This window comes from Erythrolamprus reginae, chromosome 5 (genome assembly GCF_031021105.1).
Source record: "Erythrolamprus reginae isolate rEryReg1 chromosome 5, rEryReg1.hap1, whole genome shotgun sequence".
Classification (NCBI taxonomy): domain Eukaryota; kingdom Metazoa; phylum Chordata; class Lepidosauria; order Squamata; family Dipsadidae; genus Erythrolamprus; species Erythrolamprus reginae.
The window spans coordinates 99619065-99640421 of record NC_091954.1 but is presented as its reverse complement, the minus strand read 5'-3'; the positions used below and the strand labels follow the sequence as shown (position 1 = coordinate 99640421).

The 21357-nt window shown below is 38.1% G+C and overlaps 1 protein-coding gene across 17 annotated transcripts in view; it reads left to right on the top strand.

The window, feature by feature from the left end:
• Positions 1-21357, top strand: part of MECOM (MDS1 and EVI1 complex locus) — a 732881-nt gene that overhangs the window by 652415 nt on the left and 59109 nt on the right. For all 17 annotated transcript variants that reach the window (XM_070753599.1, XM_070753600.1, XM_070753598.1 and 14 more), the window contains 2 exons: positions 19460-19562; positions 19673-19889. In XM_070753599.1, the coding sequence (XP_070609700.1) occupies positions 19460-19562; positions 19673-19889 (320 nt within the window). The remainder of the gene's footprint in view (positions 1-19459; positions 19563-19672; positions 19890-21357) is intronic.

Here is a 21357-nt window from a genome sequence, read left to right as displayed (position 1 = left end):
GGCAGGTGATTGGGTATAAAACACCACGTTGCTTATCTCTGAAGAGAAGACCATATTTTCCATTTATTCTCCTTTATGATGTCTTAATAAAGCAGAAGCATAACTAAAACATTTATTTCACTAAATTCCAAAACAGGGCCTTTTGAAAAATGTATGGTGGTGACATTGGTTGTCTTACAGTGTTATAAATATCCACTGCAGAATTATTCTCAGTTTTTCTTAGAAATGCTTGCTTTGTTCAGCTGTTAAGGTAGCAATTCTCATCTGGTTTTCAATTTGTAACAGTTTATAGTTCAAATGTTTTTATCTTTCTGTTTTGATTGTGCTGAGTTTTTAAAGCAGAGCAAACTTTTTTCAAAGGACTTAACAGCCACGTTGGGAGAGAGTGTGGTTTAGAAACTGTTAATAGCTGTATAATTGTAACTGGCCAAGTGTTTAAGCATTCAAGGCGGATTAGATGGCAGCCATTGGGGCAAATTTGATGCATAAATATGCCATATTGTAACTAAGAGGAAAGTTTTCTTTTCCTCCTATACAATTTCTAGACAATGAGCTACAGTGCAGATACAATCCAGTCTGATCATGCTCAGAAAACTGATTGAAGCAAAATTTTGCTTTCTGAGACTGTGGTGAGTACATGTAGGACTTCATTGACTTAGGGACAGTGTTCCTCGTCATTTTGTGTCCTGAATATGAGTGAAAGTACAGAACCCACTGGTTTGCTAGATAGTTCAACATTCATTTTACAGTGCCAGCCCAGCCTGCCTAATCCCTTTGGAGATTCATAAGCAAGGAAGTGATCAAAGCACAAACAAAAGCAAAGACCTGTTTCGCACATTGCATTTAATTATATTTTTTTGATTGGCTGGACTTACCCAATATGTACTCAGTATAAACCATAGCTTGCAGATCACACAACAGAACTTGTCATTCCAAAATTAAACATGCAGGTAGTTCTCAACTTACAACAGTTCCTTTAATGATTGTTCAAAGTTGCAATGACAACTGAAAAAAGGTGCCATTATGCCCTTTTTTCACACTTAAGTCTGTTGCAAAATCCCCATGGTCACATGAACAAAATTTGGATGCTTGGCAACCAGTCCATATTTATGATGGTTGCAATGTCTCGGGGTCATGCTTTTGCAAGCTTCTGACAAACAGTTATGGGAGAAGCCATTAATAACCATGTTCCTAACTTAACATCTGCTATGATTCGCCTAACAAACGTGGCATGGAAGTTTGTAAAATGGATCAAGCATCACTTAACTAATGTCTCACATAGCAACATAAATTTTGGGCTCAATTGTGGTCGTAAGTCGAGTGCTACCTGTGTATCATATCTTGATGAGTAATGGTATCTCTATCTGGAGAAAATCTAGAAATGGAGCTTTATAACTTAGGGCAGGGATTGGCAATCTTAAATACTCAAAGAGCCACAAAGGTCCTAACCGGAAGCCCCCTATTCAATTCTGGAGCTTACCGGAAGTCCGGTTCCCCCACCAAAGTCTCCTTTTTACACTATCAGTCCTAATTGAAAGCCCTATCAATTGTGGAGCTGACTGGAAAACCCGCCCCTTGCCATAGAGTTTCCTCCAGACATGCACTGCTTCCCCCTGCCCCTATAAGCCGGAAGCGCCTCTCAAAATTGTGCCAACCAGTGAGAGGAGGCCACAGCAGAGGGCCAAAAGAGCCACATGCGGCTCCAGAGCCACAGGTTGCTGACCCCTCTCGTAGGGCATCAATTAAGATCCAGTGCAGGCTTCCATACGCTTATAATAAGGGATAAGTCTTGGGAAATAATTCTGAATGAATCTTATATATTTTTTCTTTTGTTTTCTTGTATTGCCTTGATTTAGCTCTAAGTGCTCTTTTGAACATAAGATTTGAGAGATGTTAGCATCCCATGTTGTACACTCAGTACACTTGGCTTGGCATTCAGAATTTCCTGCTGCTGGTAGGACAATAGAGATTATGTATTCTTTGGGTTTCACAGAATATCTTTGAAAAGTCTGTGGATGGAAAAAACCTAAATATCTTCTTGCGCTAGTGAAGGAGAAGATATGCCATCTCACCTCAAAATAACCAGCCTTTCTTCAGCACTGGGACAGGGTCATTTTTTGCATGTGAGGGTATACAGTAATTATGGAAATTCTGAATTACAGCCTGAGGTTTTTAAATATTGATTTTCCCTCAACAACATGCAGGGGGAAAGATCTTTAGAATTAAAAAAAATAAAAAATAAAAGACAGGCATAAATGACATGAATTCATATTTGTCTGCTCACTGCTTTTTCCTTTGTGTGATTTGCCCCAGCAACATTCATGTCTCAGAACACAACAGAATAGAACAGAACAGAGTTGTCAGAGACCTGGGAGATCTTGTAGTCCAACTCCTTGCACAGGCAAGAGACCCTACTACTCTGGACAAATAGCAGTACAGTCTCTTCTTAAAAAAAACTTTTAGTAATGGAGGACCCACAACTTTTGAAGGAAAGCAGTCCCACTAGAAAATTGTTCTCACTTTTAGGAAATTTCTCCTTAGTCCTAAGTTGGTTCTTTCCTTGAGTCATTTCCATCCATTGCTTTAAAGCCCTACATGGCATTGGACCAGAATACCTCCAGAACCGCCTTCTACTGCACGAATCCCAGTGGCCGATAAGGTCCCACAGAGTTGGCCTTCTCCGGGTCCCGTCGACCAAACAATGTCGTTTGGCGGGTCCCAGGGGAAGAGCCTTCTCTGTGGCGACCGCGGCCCTCTGGAATCAACTCCCCCCGGACATTAGAATGGCCCCCACCCTCCTTGTCTTTCACAAATTACTCAAAACCCACCTATATCGCCAGGCATAGGGGAACTGAGACATCTCCCCCAGGCTTTTATATTTTATGTTTGGTATGTGTGTGCTGTATGGTTTTAACTGCTGGGGTTTTTATATATACAGTATATTATTTCAATTTTAGATTTGTTACATTGTTTTATTATTGTTGTGAGCCGCCCTGAGTCTTCGGAGAGGGGCGGCATACAAATCTAATAAATTATTATTATTATTATTTTTGTCCTTCCCTCAGATGCTTTAGAGAATAGGTGACCCCTTCTTCTTTGTGGCAGCCCTTTGGATATCGGAACACTACTATCATGTCATTCCAGTCCTTCTTTTCACTAGACTAGACTTATCCAACTTCATATGTTTTAGCCTCCAGTCCCCTAACCATCTTTGTTGTTTGTCTATGCACTCTTTCCAGCATCTCAACATCTTTTTTTATATTTTATTTATATTTTATTTATTTATTTATTTGTTTGTTTGTTTGTTTGTTTATTTGTCAGTCAAACAATTATAGGGTGATAATTTGTACATATAAGACATTAGATAAGTAATGATAAAAAGTAGACAATAGGACAGGGACGGTAGGCACAATGATGTACTTATTCTGGCGACCAAAACTGGATGCAATATTCCAAGTGTGATTTTACCAAGGCAGTATAAATTGGTAACAAGTTACAGTTATGCAGTCATACGTGGGAGGAGGAAAACACTTTGGCATTTTGCAGACTGTCCATGATTCTACAATTTGTTAATCTTCTTATGTGACATATTGTGGCAGATGCTTTTCAAATTTACATTGAATTTCACATTGGGGGAAATAGTTTAGTGTTTAATGTTTGTGCTATTAAAATACCTGCAAGCAGCACTAAAATAGCCAGGATGTTATGTCCTTTTACAGCAGTTCATTTAGGCAGCTTGTTCACCTTTACTGTCATTCGACGCTCACCTGTGGCTCCTGGTAGCTGTAGCATGTAAAAGCAGCCACACCCTGGGCAAAAGCTTTGACAAGCTGGCCAAACTAGGCTGAGAGTAGCCGATGGGTCATTCCCGAGTATGTGAAGACAGATTCCGGCAGGCTGAGTGGATGAAACCTACTAGAATAGGTCAACTGTCATGAAGGAAGTCTCTGCAAGCAATGTGGTACGCTGAGAGCATAACAAGACACAAAAGATGCCCTAGTCAGCCACTAGGAGAAAGGAAACTCTTGACTGCAAACCTCCACTACCTTGTGTCTATATCTATCATTGGGAAAGGCTTCTGGAGTAAACCTTGAGCGGGAATCCCGGAAGCAGTTTGTGGCTCTGTACAGCCACATTCTGATATCTCCTGCAACATAGCTGGAATCAATCGTATTGGCCTTTACCATTCCATTGGATTATTTCAGAGACGTGGAGAGGGGGGATCTGCTGCTTGGGTCCATACTAACATACCCAGGCTTCATGCTCTGGGGAGTCCAGAGAATGATACCATGGGTTTTTTTTAGACTGAAGGATGCCAATGCAATAAATTGGTATGAATACTTCACACATTCTTGATTCTGTCCCTCAATTAATATTGCATTGGGTTTTTTGCATTATATTTAGTTGTCCACTAGGACAATTTTGCATCATAGTTGATTGTCTTCTAGGACAGCAAGGTCTCTCTCATAGTTACTACTGTTGACCTAAGTTCCATCTATTCTGTTCTGTCGAGCTCTCTGGTAGAATCCTCCCAAAAATGCACAGATACAATTTCAGACACACACACACGTTTGAGAATTCAAAACAATGTTCTTTATAATGAAAATTCACTTAAACCAAGCCCTCTTTTGGTATAGCAAAGAGCACTCGTCTCCAAACAAACTGGTAATTTGTACAAGTCCCTTATCAGTTCTGTGATACTTAGTTTGCAGCTGTGAGGCAATTCACAGTCCTTCTTCTTTCACAAAGTGAAACACACTTTGCTCTGGTTTAGTTTCAAAGCAGGGAAAAATCAGCACACAAAAGGTCAAAGTCAGTAAAGCAGTCAGGAAACACAACGATCAAATAATCCTCCACAATGGCCAAACCCAGAGGCTGCTATTTATAGCAGCCTCACTAATTACCACAGCCCCACCCAGCCACAGGTGACCTCATTTTATTTGATAATAATATCTCAGTTGTTGCCTATGCATCGCTCTCCGCATGCGTGGCTGTATCATTAACTCTTGTTCCGAATCCAAGGAGGAGCTAGATAATTGATTTCCCCCTGAGCTGTCTGCCCCACTCTCCTCCTCCCTGTCACTCATGTCTTCTTGGTCAGAGGAGCCTTCTTCAGCAGATTCCGCCGGGGGCAAAACAGGCCTGCAGCATGTGGATGTCTCCCCCACATCCACAGTCCTTGGGGCAGGAGCTGGGCCAGAGCTAACCACAACATATTCTATACTTGTACATTTGGTTTTTCTTGCCTAAGTGTAAAACTTTACCTTTCTCACAATTGAATTTCATTTTGTTAGATAGGGCCCACTGTTCATGTCTGTCAAAATCCTTCTGATCTTGAGCCTATCTTCTAGTGTGCTTCTTATTCTTGCCAGCTTCATAAGAGCCATAGTGGCACAGTGGTTAGAATGCAATAATGCAGGCTACTTCTGCTGCCTGCTGTCTTTCAGCAATTTGACAGATCGAATCTAACCAGCTCAGGGTTGGGTCAGCCTTCCATCCTACTGAGGTGGGCAAAATGAGGTCCTAGATTGTTGGGGGCAATTTGCTGACTCTGTAAACCACTTAGAGAGGACTGTAAAAGCACAGTGAAGTGGTATATAAGTCTAAGCGCTGTTGCTATTGGTATCATCTGCAAATTTAATGAGGTTCCCTTCTATAAGGGGACTGGAAACTAAAACATATGAAGACAAATTGCAGGAACTGGGCATGGCTAATCTAGCAAAAAGGAACAGGGGAGACATAACAGTGTTCCAATACCTGAGGTGCTGCCACAGAGAGGAGGGGGTCAGGCTGTTTTTTAGAGCAATGTTTCCCAACCTTGGCAATTTAAAGATATCTGGACTTCAATTCCCAGAATTCCCCAGCCAGCAAACGCTGGCTGAGGAATTCTGGGAGTTGAAGTCCAAATATCTTCAAGTTGCCAAGGTTGGGAAACACTGTTCTAGAGCACCAGAAGGCCAGACAAGGAATAACAGATGGAAGCTGACCAAAGAGAGATTCAGCTGGAAATAAGGAGGAACTTTCTGAGGGTGAGAGCCATCAACCAGTGGAACAGCTTGCCTGCAGAGGTTGTGAGGGCTCCAACATTGAGACTTTCAAGGGGAGATTGGACTGCCATTTGTCGGGAATGCTTGAGCAGAGGGTTGAACTAGATGACCTACAGGGTCCCTTCCAACTCAAATAAATAAATAAGTAAGTAAGTAAGTACAAACAAACAAACAAACAAACAAACAATCCTTCAATTATCAAGATATTGAACAGTACTGGGCCTAAGACAGATCCTTGGACTAGCCCACTGGTTACTTCCCTCCATATCAATGTAGTTCCAATAAGCACTACACGTTGAGTATATCTGAAGCTCTAATGTCCAGGTTGATTACTTGCAGTAGTTGGAGAAGGAAGCTTAACATCCCCACCTGTTACAGAAATTTGTGAGCTTCAGTAAGAGAGAAATTATGTTCTTCCCTTTTATCAGATTTTGAACATTTGGACCAAATGCAGCAGAGGACCAGTTTGGGCCGAGCTAAAACCAAAGCAATATATTTGTGAGTTTTTGTGCCAACTTTCTGTTTTAGGCAGGAGTTCCAGTGCTGTTGAAATCCTATCCCTATGATGACATTAAAACCCCAGGAGGCCTCTGGACTGTATGTCTGGTGGACTGATTCTTCTTCCCTTACCTCAGGAAAAGGAAAGATCGAATGCAGCCTTGTTCTCCACTGAGACCTGCTTCCTTGATTCTTAATGATAGCACCAGAGAACAGCATGTACTAGAAAACAATTTAGCCCATTTCGCCAGCCAGTTCTTTTTTTTATTTTTTTCCTTTCCTGTCCAGGATTTGTAAAGTGTAAAATGGGCTGCCCAAGGGAGGCATAAAGACACAATTCCCTCAGTTCAAATTAATTTTGCATTTTGAATGGACAAGGAAGTGGGAGCGTTAACACTATTATCATTCCTCTCTGTTTTTAGTCTCATACCCCATGCTCTGAGAAGCTGAGGGCCACTTTTAAGCCACAAATTAATATCGCAGGAGAGACAGCGGGAAGAAAAGAGGTATTCCCATTGTTGCTAGGTTTTACATTATAAATGCAACACCCAAAACAAAAAGAAAGGGAACAATATACCTATTGAAAAACATAACAAGAATAAAAGAGAGATGCATGCTATAGGCTCCAGGTGTGAAAATGTTTTAATACCGCCAGCTCTTTAAAATTAAAGTTCTCTTGGACTTGTTACGTTTCCCCTTCTTGAAGCTCTAAAAAGTCATAGGAGTAGATTCTCAGAAATCTTACAGCTGAACGGAATGGAATGGAATAGAATAGAATAGAATAGAATTCTTTTTAATTTTTTTTCTTTATTGTCCAAGTGTGATTGGACACACAAGGAACTTGTCATTGGTGCATAATAAAACCAATTGGAAGTTCGTAGAGGATGGCGGTTCTATGTTTGCTGAGCTTAAATATCCCTGAGCTGATTTTTATATTCTGAATGGCAATCTCAGAAAAAGAAAGGAGTGAGTTGAAAGGATTAAAAAGGACTCAGAAACTGTTATCACCTATTTGTGTTTATGCCCTTGAACAAGATGTTTTCAGTGGGTGGCTTTTTGCACCAATGCTACTTCCTATTCACTTGCTTTTCTCAATGATTACTTTTATTTTTCTATGTACACTGAAAGCATATGCACCAAGACAAATTCCTTGTGTGTTCAACCATATTTGCAAATTAAGAATTCTGTTCTGTTCTGTTCTACTCTACCCTACCCTACCCTACCCTACTCTATTTGTTTATTAGATTTGTATGCCGCCCCTCTCCAAGGACTCGGAGCGACTCCCAACAAACAATACAGTCTACAAATCCAATGTTAAAAAGCAGAACAATTAAGAAACCCTTATTAAGAACAATGACACAACTCAACATACACTACTCTATTCTACTCTACTCCGTAACTTCCTTTTCAGAGGACAATTCTCTAATACATTCCCAGTCTGATTTATTTATTTATTAAATTTATGTTGGCTTGGTCCACTGATTAAGGCATCAGGCTAGATGGAAAGCAAGAAACTATGAGTTCCAGTCCTACCTTAAGCATGAAAGCAAAGTGGGTGACTTGGGGCCAGGCACACATTCTCATCACAGGGTGGTTATTGTGGAGAAAATAGGAGGAAGAATATGCGTTGGATAAGTTATTCATCTTGAGTTATTTGTAAAAATTAGTAAAGGTGGGATACAAACAAACAAAACAAACAACAAATACAAAGAAAATAAAATATGGAAAGGTGGAACCTTCCTTGCCCTCTAACCCCCACCTCACAAATGACAGAATTATGGTCAGGCTTTTTCTTAGAAAATAAACAATTGTGTTTTAGAGAAAGGAAAAAAAACCAAAAGGACAGAAAGAGAGAGAGAGAAGAAAGGAAAGAGAAAGAAAGACAGACAGACAGACAGACAGACAGACAGACTGATTCATGGAAGTTAAAGTGTTCTATGGATGCTTGTGAATAATTCTGAGACCAGAAATATAACTTGAGCAAGGATTACTAAAGCAGGCTTCATATAACTGTAACACAAAGGAAATTTATGACTCACACATACAAATCATATGCTCTTCCACTCTTTTTTTGGTAGGTGCTAAGCTTTTCCTATCATTATGATGGTCTTTTGTCCAGGTCAGATTCCTGTTTTCAGGAACTTTCATGAGCACCAGCAGAATGCTTCAATCTCTACCAGAGACTGTTGTCTTCTCACTTTTTCCATTGGTGTAATTGCCAGACTAAGAGACAGTGATGAAGAAAAAGTGAACATTCATCCACCTTATTAATGATGTTAGGCCAGAGGTCTTTCCTAGAAGTTATCTTTGCTTTAAAAAGACATTTCTGTTTTCTTTCTCATCTTCAAGGATAACTAAACATTATTTTTGAACTTTATCTATTGGCAGAAATTTATCTACAGTATGATCTGGTTTTCCTGTTGTCTTCTTGTTGCCCTTTCTCCTTGGTCTGAAAAAATCTTGACGGGATGAAGTTCCTTATGTTATATTTGGGAAAGGAACTGAGGTGTGGAATCTATGGATCTATGGAGAGATGTAATAATTAAAGGCAGGAAATCTGCAGCCATCCTAAGATTGTTGTTGTTGTTTAGTTGCTTAGTTGTGCTAAACTCTTTGTGACCCCATGGGCCATAGCACACCAGAACCCTGGTCTTCCACTGCCTTTAACCTCATGACTAAACTATAATTTGCAGAATATCATACCACTGTCCTAAGATGTTTTTTTCTTTCTTTGGATGAAAAATAAATACTTTTCTATCAAATCAAGTGAAAATGGTTTTAAAATAGCAAAGAAATGTTTAGCCCAGTGCAAGGAAAGGAAAATTTGGAGACTGGGAACCTGTTGAACTTTGACTCAGTCAAGCTCTGCATTAAACGGTGCCCAGGCTAATAACATGAATTTCCTGAAGATGGCAGAGATGCATACCAGCATTCTAGAAACACCTCTCTTAACAAGATTAAAAGGGTGAGTTAGACGAGACAACACGGAAATTCTTTGCTACATTAGGCAGCATTTTCCTGAAACATGGAAACGAATTGCCACTTAGCTAAGACAGCATAGTGAGATAAAAGTATCCAAAAGAATTCAGAAATATATTGTAGAATTTCCTTAAGCAGTGTAATAAAAAGAAAATATCAAAACAAGAAAATCTCTCCAGTCTGGTGTATATGTCTCAATGTCGTACATCCTCCCATTCCTCCTTTGAGATAGTTCAGGAAGATAAATTTTCTCTGCTATTGAATTTATTATAACTTCCTGGATAGGCTGAAGGTCTTTCATAATTCACACTTCTGTCCTTCTTTGCTCATGCTAAATATAGTCGCTGATGCTTAAACAAAATTCCCAGGGCTTAACTAGGAAAAATTAACTGCAAAGGTTTCTCCAAATTTTTGCGGTAAAGAAAGTGTACTCTCTATTTTCTTCTTGCTCTAAACTTTCCCCTCTCCATGCTGTATTAACAATTTATTTTTATGTTCTCCTTCTTAACTCTGTAGAATTATTGCCCACGAATGTCCTTAATTAAGAAATAGTGACATTAATTGCAGCCTTCAAATACAGAATTTTAGAAATTACTTTAAGTCTCAAAAACTGAATGGCATGTCATAATTGAAGAAGGAATAGCATCTGTTATTTATCAGAAATTTCAACATGAGAATATCAGGTGTTTCATCCATCAGCCAAATTTGGACTACAGGTAGGTTGTGCATCAGGATAGTAACCCCAGTACTGTAAGCAAATGTACAAAAATAAAATTCAGTGAGAAGGAAAGAACATTGGTTTAGCACAAATAAGTTAAAATATTATTTTAGGAAAACATGGAGTGACCAGTTCATCCTAGTAACATTTCCAATATAAAATTGAAGGCATGTAAGAATGAGCATTTTTATACAAAAATATGGGCAATAGGTATCACCTATTGTAACTAAAGGTAGAACAATCAGCTTAATCTAAAAGGTTGGGTTTCTTTTCACTGTGGAACGCTACATTTGTTGGATCATCTGCAGTAATGAAAATAAAAGAAGGACCATACTTCAAGTGTTAATTATATAATGAAATTACATTTATTATATTATTGCGACTTACATGAACCATTGATAAAATTAAGTGCGATTCAGAAATACTAAAAAGAGAGAAATATTTTTTCATAGAAGTGTAAAAAAAAGAAAGAAGAGGAAGCAGAGAATGTATGGCACCGTATATTTTCTGTTGATTTCCTGATGCATGTTTTGATTTATTTGATGTGGATTTTAGGCACATTAAGTTGTAATTGGCAAAGTCCTTTTTAATTCAGTTATGCTGAATAGGTTTTTGTTTTATTTTGTATGCCAAAAAATAGTAAGTCCTGGGTGTTACTTTCTGATAATGGAGGAAATAAATTTCTTCTGTGGCCAGCATGGAAATGTATTCTGTCCTTAAAGGCAAACAGGGAATAAATGATATGTTTCTATCTCCTTGATAGGAAGAAATCTTTATCAGATGCCTTCCTATTTCCTAATAGTAATCAAATGGGTCACTAACATAATCAACATTTTGTCATGAGATCCCCAGTTGAAATTATTCCTTACTACCTTATTTGTTTTAATGTTTAAAACTCAAGAAGCTTTAAAGTTGCTATTCACCATACTAGTTCTTCCTTTCTGAGATCACTAGCTAGTACTGTCTGAAAAAGATCACTTTATTATGTAGCTCTAAATGATTCAAAAATAAAGAAAAAAGAACAAGTTTTTGAACTTAAGTTTTCTTATTTTACATTTTTAAAAGCTTGTTAGTCAAAACTTTCAGTTTTTTAAAAATTTGGTTTGGTTAGTAATTAAAATTTAATTTGGTAAAAGGCTGGTTAAAAATTCATATATTCATGAGTTAAGAAAAACTACTTGCAACATTGTGTACATTTGACAAAATTGCAAACAAACTGAGTATGGAATAACATATGCGTCAGAAAACATACACATGTACTGTGATCTTGCATATGACAAAATTAACCTGACATATTCCAAGAAGCAAGAAAACTCAAACGTGACCTGTTCTCCAACTGAAAAAGTGAAAAATAAATTTACATATTTGCCCATTGCTTCTAGAACAGTTCAGATCGATTTTTTTTGCACAAAAAAAGACCAGCCAACTACAATTTTCACTCTCAACAACATAGCAGACAGGTCCGCAAGCAGCACTGTTGTGTAAGACAGCCGTTCAATAGTGAAATACTTGCTTTGCACAGGTTGTGGAAAGTCAAAGGATCAATTCTTGGTATACTAGAGAAATAGCTGCATGAAATTCTGGCAGAGTTGAAAATAGGAGGTTGTGTGTTTTGATTTGATCTAAGGGAGTTTTCTGTGTTTCTAAAGAGTAAGAAAGCAAAAAAGCATTGGCAGTAGCAACAAGGAGTAATGATATTGATGACCATGTGAGAGGGTTTGTGATAGATGAATAATCAGTATAGACAGATATTTTTCTTTGCCTAAGGTCAGCTCCAAACACAATGACTTTCAGCACACTGTTGTTTACCCAGCACTATAAACTCTGGCTTTTAACCTTTGGGACTTGACTTGAAGCCACAGGAAGGGCTAAAGGAAGCCATCAGATCTATTGTATGCAACCTGTGCATTTCACTCTCATTCTCCCAACCGTTGGAAGTCAGCCACTCAATCGTGTCCTCGGCTCATCAGCGCATAACTTTTCTCTTTCAAATGCACCGAGGCCATTAGATTTCTGGAGAAAAGTCAGATTTAAATACATTTGTCTTAATAAATGGAAAAGCAAGTGTAGCTTAAAGCAAATATTCAGCGCAGGCAAGGTTGACATCAAATTTATTTTCGAGACTTAAAAGCTGGCCTTACTTAAATCTGTCTCGGCCTTGGATCAAATGAATGTGGTCGTCCCAACCTGGCCCCCAGTGACTCAAAGTCCACATCACCCGTTCACAGCCTCATTTGTCACAATTGGCAGTATCTGCTCATCAGAAAATGATTAGAGGAGCTAGGCCTTTGTGGAGTTGGCTCGAAGTGTGTGGGGACGCATGTTCAAGGACTCTCCTTACTCTCGCATGCTGCCTCCATTCGAATCCCATTTTTTTATATATATAAACCAAATCAATTCCAGGCTAAAGCTGAGAATGAGCTTTGAGCTTATTTAACACAGCACTCATGTGTTTCGTGTTCAGTTGTCTTTGCAAAAATGTGGTGTGCGAACCTCAAAGCATCGCTTGCTCTTTCTTTGGCTTGTGTCCATTATGGAAACAGATTCTGGATATTACTCTGAAAATCAATAATAATAATAATAATAATAATAATAATAATAATAATAATAATAATATTTATTATTTTTATTTTGCCCTCCCCAGGCATTGAATTGTGGGTGTGGATACTTGCGCAGGCATGATAGTGGGTGCGCACATGCTTTTGGCACATAATAATAATAACAATAATAATAATAATAATAACAACAACATAATAATAATAATAAATAATAATAACAACAACAACAAAATAATAATAATAATAACAACAACAACAACAACAACAGTTGGAGAGGAAAGTACTTTTTTTGAGGGGGGGAAATTGTTGGCCTTTCCAACAATTTTGGAGATGCTACAAATCTGATTGTCCCATGAAAATGAAGGCAATGGATCTTATAACCCCTCACACCTGAAAAAGCTATGTGAGAAAACCTGAATTAACTGGGCTGCTTCTTGGAGAGAAGGGTTAAGGAGTGGAAGGAGAAAGAGGGAGGTAGGGGTTGTTTGCGTGTGGAGTTTTTGCCCAGATACAAAATGAATAAACTGAAGCAAAATGTGATGGAAGATTTTCTTACCTCTCTTCCCTTCAGGACACTTGCTCCCCAAACACCCACGTTTGAAGGGAATCAGCAAGAGTTCTTGGTATTCTCAGTGTGGTTATTTTCTTGTAGGTGTTTCATTTCCCAAACTAGATAATCTCATCCGCAGAGGTGGCTCCCTACCAGTTCGGACCTATTCCATAGGATAGGTCAGTGATGGCGAACCTATGGCACGGGAGCCAAAGGTGGCACACAGAGCCATATATATACCGGCATGCGAGTCGTTGCCCTAGCTCAGCTCTAGAAGGCATGTCCACACTGGCCAGCTGATTTTAAGCTTACACTGAGGCTCTGGGATGGCATTTTCAGCTTCCAGAGGGCCTCTGGGGGATGGGGGAAGGCATTTTTGTCCTCCGTGGGCTCCAGGGAAGCCTCTGGAGCCTGGGGAGGGTGAAAAATGGGCCTACCTGGCCCACCCGAAGTTGGGAAATGGGCTGTTTCTGTCCTATAATGGGCCTCCGGTGGGGCAGAAGAGGCAATTTTTGCCCTCCCTAGGCATTGAATTGTGGGTGTGGATACTTGTGTAGGCACGATAGTGGTTTTGGCACTTGAGGGAAAAAAGGTTCACCATCACTGGGATAGGTAGTAACTTGGCGGCCTGGGTTGCTGGAACTGGCAATGACCCAGGCCTGCCAGGCCCTGAACTGGTTCTATCTTGTTTGTTTGTTTTTAGTACTGTGCATACCATAGAAACATAGAAGACTGACAGCAGAAAAAGACCTCAGGGTCCATCTAGTCTGCCCTTATACTATTTCCTGTATTTTATCTTACAATGGGTATATGTTTATCCCAGACATGTTTAAATTCAGTTACTGTGGATTTACCAACCACGTCTGCTGGAAGTTTGTTCCAAGGATCTACTGCTCTTTCAGTAAAATAATATTTTCTCATGTTGCTTTTGATCTTTCCCCCAACTAACTTCAGATTGTATCCCCTTGTTCTTGTGTTCACTTTCCTATTAAAAACACTTCCCTCCTGAACCTTATTTAACCCTTTAACATATTTAAATGTTTCGATCATGTCCCCCCTTTTCCTTCTGTCCTCCAGACTGTACGGATTGAGTTCATTAAGTCTTTCCTGATACGTTTTATGCTTAAGACCTTCCACCATTCTTGTAGCCCGTCTTTGGACCCATACCACACGGCATGTCCCTGAGCAAACCACCAGTAACACAATCTGGAACCCACCTCTGCTCATCAGTGTTAGCGATGATGGACTATTATTGATCATATTACCTAACTAGAGTAATGGGGGGGAAAACTAAGAAAACAACCAAGCTCAGAAAACACCAAAGACCCTCATTTCACTTATGAGTTACAAATATTCTCCTTTATAGGGAATCTTTCAGTCAGGGTCTGAAAACCCTTCTGCTGTATCAGAACACACCACACCCGATCCCCAGTTTTATTCCAGTGGCAGCGTTAGTGATCAGTGGGTTCTTTTAATATACATTTTATTGCTCATGATTTTGTCCTTGCTTTTATGATCACATAATAGAATAGAATAGAATAGAATTTTTATTGGCCAAGTGTGATTGGACACACAAGGAATTTGTCTTGGTGCATATGCTCTCAACGTACATAAAATAAAATATACATTTGTCAAGAATCATGTGGTACAACACTTAATGATTGTCATAGGGGTCAAATAAGCAATGAAGAAGCAATATTAATAAAAATCTTAGGATATACGCAACAAGTTACAGTCATACAGTCAACATGGGAGGAAATGGGTGATAGGAATGATGAGAAAAACTAGTAGAAGTGCAGATTTAGTAGAAAGTCTGACAGTGTTGAGGGAATTCAGATTTCAAAATAAAGATCCATACTTGTCATAATAGCAGAATTGCTATTTTAATTAATTTAATTAATTTAATTACGCTTTTCTGCACAATTAAAATATTCAGGGTGAATAAAAAATTAAATTATCCATTATTTCTATCAGTGCTGACTGAATTCTGCTCACGAGAAGAAAAACATTGTGATTTTGTAATTATTCTGGATTGATTTGTTCTGTTTTGGTTTGAAGTGTAATTACTGGTAGTTCAGATTAAGTTGCCATTAATCATGAAGGGCAACTGGTTTCTTAAAAGGGGATATTTTTATGAAGTACTTGATATACGTAGGATAGGGCATGGCTGCCAACCTTTTGCCTGATCCATGTAGCAATATCTTAAATAGGAGTTTGAAACAGCAAACAGTATCAGGTGACACTGATCTCACACAGCAAAGTGATTTATAAAACTCAAGCTTCTGATAAAAATAGCTGCTAACAGAAACTAATGAAGCAAGATTGTGATTAGTATTTATGTTATTCTCTATTGCAAGCTGAGGAGGTGGGTTTTTATCCTAGAGGAAGAAAATGCTTATTCTGTTTTCTTAGTGATTTATTGAATTATGTCATTCAGCCAATCTTATGTATTTATCAGAGGAAGACTTTGTTATATGATTCTTGACAAATGTATATTTTATTTTATGTACGCTGAGAGCATATGCACCAAGACAAATTCCTTGTGTGTCCAATCACACTTGGCCAATAAAAATTCTATTCTATTCTATACTAGCATCACAGCTTTTCTGTTACAAATACGAAGATGCACTATGCTTTTCTCATCTCAAGAATGAGGTTTAAAGTTTAAGGCTTGGCTTATAACGTTGTACACAAACTGGACTCTGCGTAAAATTGCAGCCTCCAGTCCAAACAAACAGTGGAGCCATTAATACGCTCTTCATCCTTTGGAATTCGTGGATCTGAGGTGACCTGTGACTTATAATCACACTAAACCTGTTATGAGCATTATTCTGACCCAACACTGTTCAGATTAGCTTTGGGTGGTTGTCAAAGACTCCAACATTTTTTGAGTAGTTGCAATCAGATGTCAGAATCCTGCCTTGGCACTGTCGTGGATTGTACCGGCTGAGTGGTTTCTGTTGATGATCCCACAAATCTGTCATAGCGTAATATATTTATGCGCTTACTATTTTATCTAAATACCTGATGCTTTGACTTCCTGCCTGTCCAGCTTTCAGATTAAATTACATTAAGCCAGAGTTCACAAATATGTGTGAGAGAGAGAGGGGGGGGAGAAATAAGCCACAGGAGATCCAGTTGTCAAAGGTAAAAGATACATAAAGGCCTTGTCTTCTTTCCTTTAAAAAAAATAATAATGTGTGGAATAGAGTTGAACAGGACCAGACCTTAAAAGTGTGCAATATCATACTGTTTCCTCTCCTTTAAAAAGAAAACAAAACAGGAAAAAAGCCCCCCCCCTTTTTTTGTGTACGTGTTAAGGCAGCATTTTTTCTTTGTGAGACCTTGCTGTGAAGTTCTAATATGTCACCATTCAAATGTCAGCAGGCTGTTGGAAAGGAAGCTAATAACTTAAACCTTTGAGAGCTGCCAACAAGAGAGGTAATTCAGATTGTAGAGAGAATGCCATTGTGTTCTTGGGGGAAATAGATTTCAGGAATGAAACATACTACTTGGAAGCATTTATCTTTTGTGTGGGCATGTGGAAAGCAATGGTGGTGGGAGAGAATTATATATATATATATATATGCATACAGAGAGAGAGGGGGAGGGAGGGAGAGAGAGAGAGAGAGAGAGAGAATTATGTATATATGTATGTATGTATATGTACACACACCCACAAAAAAAGATAGTTTGGCAAAGATAGCTCTGAGGGAGGAAAAGGGAGTTGACAATAGTGGGAGTGAAAGGTACAGAAGTTCCTGGTTTCTGTTTTTATTGGGAAAACATGCATGGCTTACAGTAGTCAGCCTGCTTATACTATGATTAATGCTTCCCCCCCCCCCCATATACTTTTTTAAAAAAGTGGTCACTGTGTGAAAATGTGATATTTATAGTCAAATTCCTCCCCTCAAATCATTCCCTACTTGCCATCTTCAGGTGGCTGACTTAGAAAGAAAGAAAAAAGAATGGAAAGTAAAGGAAGGGGAAGGAAAAGAAGGGAAAGGGAAAGAAAGAAAAGGGAAGGGAAGGAGGAAGAAAGAAAAGAAAAGAAGAAAAAAGAAGAAAGAAAAAAAGGAAGGAAGGAAGGAAGGAAGAAAGAAAGAAAGAAAGAAAGAAAAAGCTCTGAGGCATTGCTCATTATATCGATTTGGGGCCTACCTCCCCCCCCCCCAAAAAAAAAATCCATATAGAATTGTGGTCAGGCTTTTTCTCAAAAATAAACAATTGTGTTTTAGAGCCACCTACTGGAGCTTTGGAAGAATTACATGAAATATAATGGGATTGATTTATCCTTGAGTTCCAACTGAACTATTTTTACCATCTGTGTTGGCAACAAAAAAGCCTCTGTCCTCACCTTGAATTGTGAAAAGTAGGACTTTCTCTCCTTACATCTGTTTCTTCCTCTCCCTGGACTTGCTTCCATTTCATGTTAATAAGAGCAAAGTACGCCTCTGATTAGGGTTAGAAAGATTTTGTGTAATTTCTCACCGCAAGAAAGGTGGAGAATAGCTGTCATCCTAAGGGGTTTTTTTTTTTGCTGAAAGGAAGAATTCATTTATTTATATATTTATTTATATGCCACTTTTGTAATTTTTATAAATAACCTAAGATGGTGAACATACATAATGCCTCCTTCCTCTTTTTCTTTCCCACATAATAGCAATCCTTTGAGATGAGTTGGGCTGACACAGTATGGCTGGCTTTCATGCCTAAATCAGGATTAGAACTCACAGTCTCCTGCATCCAGACTGATGCCTTAACTATTAGACATGAAGAGAGTATCTTTCCAGTATAGCAGCTCTTTTGCAGAAATGGACTTGAAGCTTTGCCTTGAGAAGATATGAGATCCAGTAAAACATTGCCATAATGCCACTGGAGTCTTTCAGGACCTTAAAATGTCATTGGACTGTAACTCAACATCAGCCCCAGATAATAAGACCCGTGGTTAGGGCATGCAGCCCAGCAACAACTATAGAGGTTGTAAAGTTTCCAGCCCACTTATATCCAACTATATGGTATAGTTTTCTTGGTAACTTATAGTTTTGGGGAAGATTTATAAACCATCCTTCTTCAAAGGCTTTATGGAAGTCATTTGTCATTTGGCTTCTTCTAGGGTGTGTGTGTGTATTTTGTGTTTTATTTGTTGCTTAACTTTCTGGGAGTAGCCAAGCTTGACTAGATGCTATCTTCTATCTAGTCAGGTGAGAAGAATTTAAACATATTGGTTTCCTTGTTTGGCTAACCAAGTAGAAAGTAGGCTCATACGTTCATAATTTATTTATTATTTATTTATTACTTAGATTTGTATGCCGCCCCTCTCCGAAGACTCCCATTATATTCCCATTATCACACAGCCCAATTATGGGAATACTGTATTTTAAAGAAATCAATCAATCTTTATCACGGTCATAGACCAGCAGCACAAATAAAACAATGATACAAAAATAAAAACAAAGAACAGGCAAAATAATGTATTACGATCAGTGGGCAGTAAAGGCTACCTAATTTTTGGATATACTAAAACAAAACTTGGCCACCTTCAAAAGAAACCACTCTGTACTGATAGAAGAGCAATGGTACATAAAAGAAATATTTCCTGGGTATTTTATTAGGTGATTATTGAGTCCATGAGTCCTTGCAGGAGATACAGTATAGCAGTATACAGTATAGCAGGACACTTTAAAAAAATAATATTTTGTTTTGCATTAGCTTCTGTTTTTTTACTTTTCAATGTAAAGTTATTTTGTGTTACTGTGTGTTACTAAAGTTACTCAAGTCACTGTGTGCCAAATGAAATACTTCTGGGTGAATCCTATCATGGTGCCACTTTTAATTTCCAAACAAACTTTGCTAACTTATTTGATGGAATAACTGAAGACCAACTATAGTTGACATACTGAGCTATAGCTTTTATTTATTTATTTTGCTTACATTTAGGATTGCAGCCAAACATTTGTAGAAGGTCTCTGTCTGTCTGTCTGTCTGTCTGTCTGTCTGTCTGTCTGTCTGTCTGTCTGTCTGTCTGTCTGTCTCTCTCTCTCTCTCTCTCTCTCCATTTCTCTTTGCTTGTTCTTCCTGGTTATTCATCTGCCATTTTGTCTTTCAGATATACTACAGAGTAGTAAGAGATATTGAAGCTGGAGAAGAGCTCCTTCTGTTCATGAAGACCGACAATTATTTACATGAAGAGATGGCTCCTGACATTCATGGTTAGCAGATTCTCAAGTATTTACACCAGAAACTCCCTATCCTTTACAGTAAATTTGTCCTTCTCAATTGGCAGAAATCCTTTGTGAACTTCAATTCATTTGATTTGCAGAGGAGCGTCAGTATCGATGTGAGGAGTGTGACCAGCTTTTTGAGTCCAAAGCAGAACTGGTAGACCATCAGAAATTTCCCTGCAGCACCCCCCACTCAGCATTTTCAATGGTGGATGAAGAATTTCAGCCAAAACTTGACAAGGAGAATGATCTCCACGATATTCATGACATTCAGGAATGCAAAGAGTGTGACCAAGTATTCTCTGATATGCAAAGGTAGGGACTGGGGATTTTTTTTTTAAACCATGTGTAAACAATAGCTTCCTAACATGTCAAAAGTTAGTTTTCCACTATCATAGACTTTCTACTAAATTTGTACTTCTATTCTACTAGTTTTTCTCATCATTCCTATCACCCATTTCCTCCCATCTTGACTGTATGACTGTAACTTGTTGCTTATATCCTAAGATTTTTATTAATATTGCTTCTTCATTGCTTATTTGACCCCTATGACAATAATTAAGAGTTGTACCACATGATTTTTGACAAATGTATATTTTATTTTATGTACACTGAGAGCACATGCACCAAGACAAATTCCTTGTGTGTCCAATCACACTTGGCCAATAAAATTCTATTCTATTCTATTCTATTCTATTCTATCATATTCTATCATATGAACAGAGCTGCTGCTATGTGAGAATGGTGCATTCTCCTTTGCTGGAAGTTTTAAAAACAGAGGTTGGAAGTCATATGTTAAATAAGTTGCACTGAGCATCTAAGTATCCGCACTGATTTGGATTGGATGGCCCTTAAGATAGCTTCCACATCTATAATATTGAGGTGTAATATCAAATTTATCATCCTGAGAATGCCTGGTTTAAAACAAAAATCAGATATTTTTCTCTGTTGAAGTTCCTTCTGATATGCAGAAATAGGAGATTGGGGAAAGAAATGCTACCTAGGAATAATCAGATAATAGAAAGTATAGCCTGCAGCTGCATAATGGCTAGAGAAAGAGATTAAGAAACAAACCTCCATAATTTCTCAGACTATAAAAAGGATGATGGGAGATTTGTACTATTAAATTTCCAAGTTTTTGTTAATGTAGGTGTATGATAAAGTATAATTAGCTCAACTGATTGAATTTTTGTGTGGTCCACTTGGGAAGGCTGACATTCTGTCTAGTAGTTGTCCAGATACTTGCAACCCAGATTTAGTAGCCCAAACCTTAGTTACATGATTCAGTAATTATCTAAGTCAGTGGATTTATTCAATATAAGGTCCCTCCATGTGTTAGGTTTTTTTAGACAGAAGAAAGAAGGCTGAAGCAGAGCAAAGTATATCTAATATTTTTTCTATGTGTCTCAGCACTCTCTTTTTGTGAAGAGTGTCACCTTGTTAGAGAATACTTCTAATCAAGATAAATATGGGTTTAGTTCAGTCACCTAATTAAAAATATCTCATTTTAGTCATTAAGTAAATGATCTGTGCATTGTGTTTAAATTCATGGCTAAAAATAATATCTGAGTTAACAGAAACAGTTTTCCCATTTTTAAATGAGACATCATAATATAACTATTTTAAATGTGGTATTTGTTCAGTGTAATTTTAATACAAAATACTAAAATATTGCTATATTAAGAAAAACAATTGGCACCTTTTGATGAATTAAATCATGGTTTTATAGCATTTATATAAAATGATAGATATTGAAAAACTTATTAATGGTATTTTAATAGCA